The 10,467-nt window shown below is 32.8% G+C and overlaps 1 protein-coding gene and 1 non-coding gene across 2 annotated transcripts; one reads left to right on the top strand and one right to left on the bottom strand.

Moving 5' to 3' along the window:
- Positions 1–4,360: 4,360 nt before the first annotated feature.
- On the bottom strand, positions 4,361–4,432 carry Trnaq-uug. The gene has a single exon. It is a non-coding gene; the product is annotated as a tRNA-Gln (tRNA).
- A 2,131-nt stretch (positions 4,433–6,563) lies between these two features.
- On the top strand, positions 6,564–7,610 carry LOC107189771 (solute carrier family 35 member G1). Its single transcript, XM_015578386.1, has one exon. The coding sequence runs from the start codon at positions 6,564–6,566 to the stop codon at positions 7,608–7,610; it is 1,047 nt and encodes a 348-aa protein (XP_015433872.1).
- The last annotated feature ends 2,857 nt before the right edge of the window (positions 7,611–10,467 follow it).

Below are 10,467 nucleotides of genomic sequence, written 5' to 3'. Positions count from 1 at the left end.
GTGTCGACGCGTGCTGAGGAATTTCAGTGGTCTATGAGGGGAGGTGTGCGAGCGAGAGAGTACGGTAGAGCGTGGCGTGGTATCGGTGCTCTCCGTCGGTCCAACGCACTAGTGACGTTGCGTCACACAGTTTATTGACCTAGTCGTGTACGCCGTGCACCATAGCCGTAGGCTGTTCCATCCGGTGTTTGGGTCGTTCAAGCCGGCAAAAACAATTCAACACGAACAAACCTGCGTACGCCCAATACATACCGCGTTAGCTTCCTCACTTTCTCGTGAGCCATCGCGGAGGGTGGGCGCGCGTCTTATACTCGTCCTTTCTCTTATTACTAACCTATTGTTTGTTGCAGGCATTCGACAACCATCAATTTATTTACTGTGCATATTATTAATTTATTTACTGTGCATATTGTTGTGTCCCCTCTCTTGTTACAAATCCCTTGTATGTTACAGATGTTCGAGAACCATTGACTTTGATATTTATTTTCTTATGTACTGTGATTCATTTATTGTGATTTATTTACTGTGCATATTATATATTCTATGTGTATTGTATAATGAAAATTATTTTTCCAATCAGTTATTCCATTGAAAGAAGACATCGATCAACGTCTACATCTTCAAAGCATGCATCTACCACTGCGTTAAGTTACTGTAAGTTAAACTTAAATCATAATTCAATATTCATTGTTATATTCATATTCATCATCACATCGTTTATTATTAATTTTAGTCTATCTATTAATAGACTTAAATTGTGACCATCCATTGTGCATACCAAGTTATTATTAATTCATTTTGCTCGTTGATTCTCTACACAGACTTGGGGTATGGACAGTGGGTCTGTACCTAAGGTACGGGCAGTGGGTCTGTACACTAAGACTGTTTGCCGATCCCTCTGGTTTCTATTGAGAAGCCAGATATCGGACGTGTTTAGTCTTTGCCTGGTAAGTAGGATTTGGAGAAAGACTCGTGCGTGCAAGGGTACGGAGTAGTCGGGAGGCTGCTGCGTAAACAGAGAATCTCACTTGCACTACCATGCTTGTGAACTCTTTTGGTTCGGGTCTGGTACGCAGGTGACCAGCCCAAAGCTCCATGACAGTAAAAAATGTATCCGGGTTAGCGAGGTGTCGCCCGTCTTTCCTATTTTCTTAAACCAGGTTCTGGCGACAACACTTTCATCGCGATACTTGTTCATACTGTAGTTTAACGCGTAGTTCATCGTAGACTTAATAACTGCTTGGTATATAGAATATTAGGTGCGTAAACGAAATGATCGATGGAACTTTTTTCATTCCGTCTATCTCTTTCATTTGAGTATTAGCGACTACGTAAAAAAAACAATATTAAACGCAGTAACTTTTTTGTACGCGAAGAAAAACTAATATAGGTCCGTCGGGATCAGAACCCAAGACTCCTTTCTAATACGTCTACTTTATAGCGAACGGACGGAAGAGAATCCGTTCACGACCATGGTCCCTTCTTAGATTTAACGTAGTTCACAAATTCACCGTTCTCATAACGTAGAGGGCAGCAGAAAATCCCTGACTTTTTACACTATCGGTATTTCAGAACATGAGACACGAAGTCCCATAAGATGATAGGTCTATCCTATATCTAGTCGGTGCTATTACTGTCATCTTTCGACCCAGGTCCATGTTTAGACCGAAGAATTGTAGTTGGCACGGAATAATACATTTCAATTCTTGCATTACCGATGTCTATACAGAAGCACGCCCTTGTTCACACGTATTTCTCACCACGTGCGCGTACCCTTTTTGTCGTTTAGCACGCCCATGCCGGAATACATACGGTGTCGCGTTTAACACGCATATCTCATCACAGAAAGCGAAATGTATATAATACTGTTTTAATAATGTTTTTATTGGTGGCAATTTCATTGCTTCTTGTTTCGCGGATCACACGTAATGGGTAAAAGATGCTAACCGAGCTAGACATTTGCCACTAAAATATGTCACGAATTATTACCTTTTTCACATAATACTTTATTACGCAGTATGTTTAGAAGAATCGATTTATGTAACAAAAAAAGTATTTTTATTCTATAGTATTTCAATATCATTAATAAAAGAACATAATTAACTTTGAGAACTCAAAAGATCCTCCACCTACGAAAAAACTGTAACTGCTAAGTAATAGCCCTCTCTATGCTAAAAAACTTCTGTGAATACACTCTTCTGATATCTCTAAAAATAACGAAGATAATTAACGTAACCGTGAAGTGCGTATATCCAGCCCACCCTATATGCAACTGCGTCGCACAACTGAACGGTCGAGTGGTGGGGAAAGCGCTCGAGTAACTGGTCACCGATTCCAACCGATTCCAGTACGGTTCCTGGAAATTTAGCCCCCTACATCCCCGACTCATGAGGGAATCGAATGTCTACTGTAAACCGAATGTTAATTTGGCATACCCTCACTCAGTGACCAGGACTCATGACCAGGCTCACTGACCCTCACGATTGGAGCTGAAGACCGAAAAATCAAAGATCATGTTAGCCGAAAAGGGGAGGAGAGCGAAGAGATAAGTGGTTTGGAAGTAGGGAAAAGAAACTATGGAAGAGGTAAAAGAGTTCAAATATATAGGGTCTTTAATACAGAGAAATGGAGAAGTGGATAAACACAGCAGAAACGGTCAGGAAGGCAAAGGCGATCATAGCAAAGCTGTGGGGAATAGGAAAGAGAAAATTTAAGAACGACTTTAAAACAAGAATAACGATGTATCGCTAGCAGAAAGTATCTTGATATACGGTGCAGAAGTATGGGGATGGAAGGAGCAAGAAAAGATGGAAAACATAAAGGTTAAGTACGTGAAGTGGACATTGGAATTGGACAGATGAACACTGACGTACATAGTGAGAGAGGAGACAAAGCTGGAGAAACTTAAAATAGAAACAGGAGGAATGGCAAGGAAATATGAAAAAGAAATAATGGCAAGGAAGGAATGCACGGAAGAAATGAGAAAAAGGAACAGCAAAGAATTAAAATGAGATAAAGAAAGAAGAAAATATTTCGAGAAGAGTGAAATGGCACCAGAGGAGGAAGAGAAGAAGAAAAGAGAAAAAACAATTGGTAGATCGAGTTAGGGAAGTGCAAAAGCAAGAACAGGATGTAGGAATTAGAAACTCTAGATATAACAAGGAATATGATAGGATAAGACCAATAGCACTGTTGAAATATCTCAGCAAGAAAGAGTGAGTAAAGGATCAGAAACTAATAGAGACATTCAGGTGTGGAAAAGAGGAATAGGGAAACAAATTTTGGATTAAGGAGGAAGAAAAAAAGTGTAGGTTGTGTGAAGAGGAGAGAGAGACGATAGAACATTGGAGAAATAGATGTAAAGAAATGAAGGCAGAAAGAAGACGAGTGGAGGCAATACTAGAGGGAAACGGAGCAGGAGAGGAATGGATAAGAAAAATAGAAGAGAAATTAAAGGAAAAGGAAAGGGAGAAAGAAAAGAGAGGCAGCGAAAGACAAAATTAAACATAGCTAGAATAGTACAAACCAGAATTAGATAGGCTAAATTTATACTGTCAGATTGTTATTTTATTTGATATTATAGCTTTATGTATATTATAACAATGAGTATATTTATATACATGTTGCTTATTATAATTAGTATTTGAAGCTACCTAGTGAGTAAGAGTAGATTTATGTTTGTAAAACTAATACCCCTCGAAGTCCGAAAGAACAAAACAGGTATCAATAAATAATATCATTTGTTATTGTGAAGTCTGAACATTTAACAAAATTTGTTAATAAACTTAATCCATCATATAAAATTCCTACAAGAAGTACTTTCTCAACAAGTATACTTGGTGCTCGTTACAAAGAATTTGAACAATCTAGTGCTAGTACTGAATCAAGGGATGGCATTCATTTAGTAGATGGATGGAAATATTCAACAACACACACTAAAAATGTTGTAGGGATGTTACGTTTACATAATCAAAAATATGTTTTTCTGAAACCATGGAACTTCAGTATTCTGAGTGAAATTGCACAGGTAAATAAATGTATTATTTCAAGAGAAAACTATAATTCACATATTTATGCAGTAGTCACAGATAACACTGCTAATACGATTCGTATGGAATAATTAGTAGATAGTATATCGCATGTGACTTGTAACAGCCATAGTACAGAAATAAAAAATCTCAATCACGCTTGAAAAATACTGCCGCTGTACTGCGATTTGTCACTTGCGTAGGTAAATTACAGTATGTCGATTACCGTAATATACATCTATATTAGACGTATATATACGTGTATGTACTATACGTTGCGTATTTTACGTACCCATCACTGCTCACGAGGTCGTACTAAAAAAAAAGCCCATAGGTCCCACCGAGATTTGAACTCGGATCGCTGGATTCAAAGTCCAGAGTGCTAACCATTACACCATGGGACCGGTTGTACTAAACGTTTCTATTTTTCCGTTGTTCAGCCCAAGATAGTTTTTTTATATTCAATGTATTTTTATGCACATGAAATAATACATACTGCTTTTAAAACGACTTTCACAATTTCCTTTATCATTACTATTACAATTCATTACAATTGACAAAAAATTCGTTTATTTTTAAACTTCCCAGTCAGCCGAAACTGCAAAGCCAAATTTTGGCCAATGCCTGTTATAAAGTTATGGCTACAAGTTTGATGCAAGATTTGCTATAACTCTATGAGCAAACTTCTTTTACTGAGAGGTTACAAAGTGAAATTATAAAATAATTAAAAATAAAAAGTAAAACCGCCACAGTGGGATTCGAAGGGGGTCTCCCGACTGTTGTTCATATGTTTAGGTTGCTGGGCATCGCGTCGGAAACATGATTTTCGGTCCAGTGAGATTCTCGAACAGGGTTTCCAATGTTTCCTCATTCTTTATGTTGCCGGTGACGCAGGTATTCGGCGGAAACACCCGACGGCCAGCTCACACAGCAGATAGTAGCAAAGTATGCTTGTGTGGCAGAAACTGTGGAATAAAGTGGGGGACGCCGGGACGTCGTGGTGGTGGAACAAAGTTCCACGATTCTGGCATCATTGCTGTAAAGTGTGAAGTTCACACTGTGAACAGTGTGAACAGTGTAAATGTAAACCCGTGAACGGTAGACTCCTCTCCCCGGGGGGAGCAGCACAAACTGCGCATGCAGTGCTTAGCTCGCTGTTACAAACGGTTGAACAATAAAAGAACTAATACGAAAAAGGTCTCTATGGTAAATTGCCTTCTTTCCTAACAAATAAATTATTATTGTATATATAACGGAATTATACTTTCAGTATAATTTTCATTTTTTGATCGAATTCTGTGCTTTGTTATTAAATTATTTATAGGTTGCCCTAAATCGTCCATTAATATTTTAATTAGATCTACATCCAACCGTATTGTCCAGAACTAATCTGAGCAAACCTGCATTCATTTTGTTATATTTTATTATTATTTTAATAGAAGACAATAATGTTCAGGCATGTTGTAACAACTATTTAAATTTAGTGCCACAATCTGCTACAAATGTATGTTATGTATCACACTACCCTAAATGCCCTAAATATCATTCAGGAAAATAGAAGGATATCTGATCACTGATGGATTCGCAACGGTTAAGTCCTCTTCACTACTCTTCAGTCCGCTTAGAGCGCTTAGGCATAGATCAGCATAGACTGCTGCTTACTTCATAGGCGTGACAACGTGATCTCTGAACAAGTTAGCAATGGAAAAGATGTAGAAAACATTGTCAGTAGCCATGAACGAAAACATTCTATTGAAAGTCCTATGTTAATATCTTCCATAATGTTTATAAATGCACTATGCTCATAGTTGCATAAGTTTATTAACAAACATATAAGCCGTGGTTAATCAGTTGTTAAATGTATTACCGGTGGGTAAATTTGTTAATATTAACTGAGTGCAATCTCTCCTTTTTTATTGTCAAAGTAGATTAAAAATTGATTTAATAGATGCATTACTTTCACAATTTTAAATATACTTTTTTGGTTATAGTTACTATTAAAAGTGTTAATTATTTTATTTATAGTTACTGTTAGAATGATTATTTATCTATGTTAACAGATTTTATTATATATCTATCTATTTAGTAATAGTTGTGACAAATTTTGTTATCCTTTATATATTTTAATATTTAATCTTATGAGTAGACTATGGATTTTATGCTTTTATAATACATTTGATTGTCTAAAATTCAATATAGTATATAGACAGTTTAATAAAGTTTAATACAACTTTTGTTTCGTTTGGAGCCTGATAGAACTTTTGACAAAGTAAACAAATTTTTATTTAATTTTAGTTCTTGTACATTAATACTTAAAGATAGATATTTGCATAAACATCCGCAGTCTACTTATAAAATATAATTGTTTTAAATTAATATCTTTTATTTTGTAATATATTTTTATTATAAAGTCCTTTATTATTACTATGTTATTGATTTTTGTTTATTTGATTTTTATTGAAAATTATTATTACCTTTTGAAACAAGCGTATACTTAAAAAATTCAAGTATTCTAATCTACTTCCTCTTTCAGAGATGTCAGAACACGTTGAATTACAACATTTAGTTGGCGGTGACATTGAAAATAATGTCACAGCAAAGCAAAAGCGATTTTCAATACTGTTATGCAAATCGTGCCCTTATCTTGGTTTAATATTAGCAACATTATCATCATTATTTTTCTCATTGTGTAGTGTCATTGTGAAAGGTTTGGTAGAAGTAAATCCAATGGAATTGGCAGCATTTCGGTTTGTGGGTGTATTATTGCCTGCGATCCCAATTGTAATATATAAGGGAGAGCATCCTTTTCCAAAGGGACGTAGACTAATGTTAATATTAAGAAGTTTTGTAGGCACCACTGGCCTCATGTTAAGTTTTTATGCATTCAGGCATATGCCTTTAGCTGATGCATCTGTTGTAGTATTTTCTGTTCCTGTATTTGTAGCTATATTTGCAAAAATATTTTTAAAAGAACCGTGTGGGATATTTAATGTCATTACAGTCTGCTTAACATTAATTGGTGTAATCTTGATAACACGTCCACCACTGATCTTTGGACACACTATAGAGTCTCTTTCTGATGTACATGTAAAAACAGAACATGCAGATTTATGGGGTGCTATAGCAGCTTTTTCTGCTACTCTATTTGGTGCGAATGCATACGTTTTATTGAGAGCTTTGAAGGGCCTACATTTTTCTGTAATAATGACAAATTTTGGTTCATTTGCCTTGATTCAAACAATAATCATTTCTTGGGCTATAGGTGCACTGTGTTTACCTCGGTGTGGAACTGACAGGGTTTTGGTTGTAGCACTTGCACTTTTTAGTTTTGGGGGTCAAATATTACTAACATTAGCTTTACAGATGGAACAAGCAGGTCCTGTTGCAATAGCAAGGTCAGCTGATATAGTCTTTGCCTTTTTTTGGCAAGTTTTATTTTTCAATGAAATACCAAACCGTTACTCGGTAGGAGGAGCAATTTTAGTTACGAGTTCAGTTTTATTGACTGGATTAAGGAAATGGGCTCTTTCATTACCAGAAACATCCAGTGTTAAAAAGTCTTTGGGGGTTTTAGTAATGTAAATTATAAATTACAAGAAACAAATACAAGTTAAAAATGTATTGTGTTTTTTCGTAACGTGAAAAATTTTGCTGTTGCTTTTTCTTATAGTTGATTTCTTAAAAGTAAACATTAAAGTAAAGTGAAAAAAATCTTTTATTTGTATTTAATATGCTAAGTAGTAATCTTCCTTATCTAATAAAAACGAAGCCTCACTTATTTATGTACATTATTACAATATATTTACACATATATATATATGAAGTAATATATAAACAGGCAAACTTTTCAAAATTTTATAAATTGCTTTAAACTTATACTAGAAATAAATGTATCATTATAGTTCTATAACAGGCCTACATGAGAAGTAATAACTATTACTACATAATATGGGATAATATAAAAAATGAACAAATGAACACATTCTATGCCAATTTTCATCTTTTCATTCCTTTAATTAGTCAAATGTAATTATTATTATACAAAGTAAAACAATCCATTACTGGTTATGGCTATACAAGTATCACTCAGAAAAACAAAATAAATTTAAATTTTGATTATAGAACAAGATTTCATATTATTAAGTAATAGAGCATTCATTACATTATTGTAACAAGATGCGTGATTTTTACCTGTAGCGTAAGTTGCTTGAGCTTCAATTTATATATATTTATAAAATACCTGTTGAGTGTGCATCTACTTTGAGGAGAATGAAACATATGTAGGTACCCTTAGAGTGTTCTGGTCCATGAAAAAGTTATCTTATATCTCATAGTATTCTCAATATGCTTGTTTACATCATCACAAAAAAAGATTATAATTGTATTATTAACTACTTTTTCTTATTATATGTTACAATAAAATGTTACATACTTCTTGAATTGATTACTCATAGTTACTATGAATTCTAGTCTAAAAGTCAGTATTATAATTATACATAATTACGGATAACTATGTTTTACAGAATGCACAAAATAACGAAGCACTTTCTTAAGATTGTATTACAAAATTAATTTTGTTATAACTATAAAAGTTTGTTATGTTCTGAATTCCTATGTAAATATTCACATCATAATATACTAAAAATATAATACCAAAATTGCACAAACATCAGCGAACAATCTAAGCTTACCAAAGTGAAACTAAGTAATAATATTATTTGATAAATCATAATCTATTACATATTTAATTATCTACTATAAATAATCTTATAATTATTATTAGTGATTAGTATGTTCTTTTAATTGCAACAATTGAACAATTTCTATGAAACATAAATTATAGTGTATGTACTGTAACCCTGTAAATTACCATCAGCATTGTATTTTATGCATATCAAAGATAATAGATTGAAAAAGTGTTTCCTTATTTCATGTGAACTGTTCCTGATCTTAGAACAAAATGTAATGAGCCAGTGTTACTTAAACTTGATACAGCATGAAAATATTTTTTAAACAACGAATTGCATAATATTTAAGCATATATCGATGTGTAGATACACATATAAAGTAGATATGAATTTGAATTTATAAGTTATTGTGTATAGAATACATTTCAACATGGTAAAATTTATAACAGAATGACGGTACTTCTTCTGACAGGAAAAAATGTAATGATAACAAGTTTGAGAAACATTATCTCAATTAAATAGAAATTGTCTTTTAAAAACATTAATTTCAAATGTTTGTATTAACAAATACAAGCATATGTAATGAAATCAATTATATATTTATAGGAAGTTTTAGTATATGTAATTACAATTGTAAAAAGAAGTAAGTTGGTACACATTCAATATAAGTAGAAAGTTTTTAATAACAGTGTAATTCCAATCATTTGTTTGTATGAAGTTACTATTAATAAGTAACAAAAAATGAAAGTGTATTTTTAAACAATAATAATATTTGAAAAATACCAAATAAAAGATAAAATATTGAGATGTATTGTGACATTATAGTAACTCTATTACATTGTAATTTATAATTTGTGTTAAATGTAAAAATTATGTAAAAATCATTACAAGTATTTTTTGCTGAAAGAATGTAAATCTGCAGTTGTAAAAGTGTGTTCTAATAATGAATAGTGTATTTAAAAAAGTAAATATACCTTTGAATTATAATTATATGACATAGTGTTTCATAATTCGTATCATAAATTTTGTCATCATTTTTTTCATAATTAGTTATTAAACAGTTTAACGTTATGAATGAGATATTTATATATTTCCAAATATAAGTGATTAATATTTTTAACTTTAATAGAATCTTGAAATTATTATATAATATTGCAGTACTTTTAAAGTAAATTTTCTTAAATCTCCCGCGTTTATGGTACAAATTTCCTACAAATGTCGTCGATCATACATTGGAGGTAAATAGAGACCATGGACCTGATGTTTAAAAGTTGGTTATTATCCGTGACATGTTTTAAAGCTGGTTATTTATAATTAAAGGTACAAGTTCCAGAAAATACACATTTATTAAATACAAATTTTATTTATTTTTAAATCCTAGTTTATTATAATATTTATTACAATTTTATTGATTCAGCAACAATCATATGATGTGACTCATGGGCTGTACTCTATGAATGATATTTTTTCTGATGAACCGTGAAGTTTTTTGAACGCGGTTCGAGTCCTGTAGAGTTTTTTTATTACATTCACTACATACTATATAATAAGTACAAGACGGTTTAAATTGAGTTAATTCGATTTCTACAGTTTATATAAAATATTTACAATCGTATAATATACTTACTTAATAATGGAAATATAAAAATTTAAAATATCTGTAAGTTATTTTTTCACGGAAAAGACGTCGAAAATATCGATCGTCGATTTTTAAAACTACGGCGCACCCTACCAAAAATCTCAAAAAAATT

This window comes from Dufourea novaeangliae, unplaced genomic scaffold (assembly GCF_001272555.1).
Source record: "Dufourea novaeangliae isolate 0120121106 unplaced genomic scaffold, ASM127255v1 scaffold162, whole genome shotgun sequence".
Classification (NCBI taxonomy): domain Eukaryota; kingdom Metazoa; phylum Arthropoda; class Insecta; order Hymenoptera; family Halictidae; genus Dufourea; species Dufourea novaeangliae.
Note: the sequence above shows the minus strand (reverse complement) of the source record. Positions and strands in the feature narration are given on the sequence as shown.

What these genes read in the sequence shown, in the direction of transcription:
- LOC107189771 (XM_015578386.1), top strand. Translation starts at nt 6,564, where the DNA reads ATGTCAGAACACGTTGAATTACAACATTTAGTTGGCGGTGACATTGAA.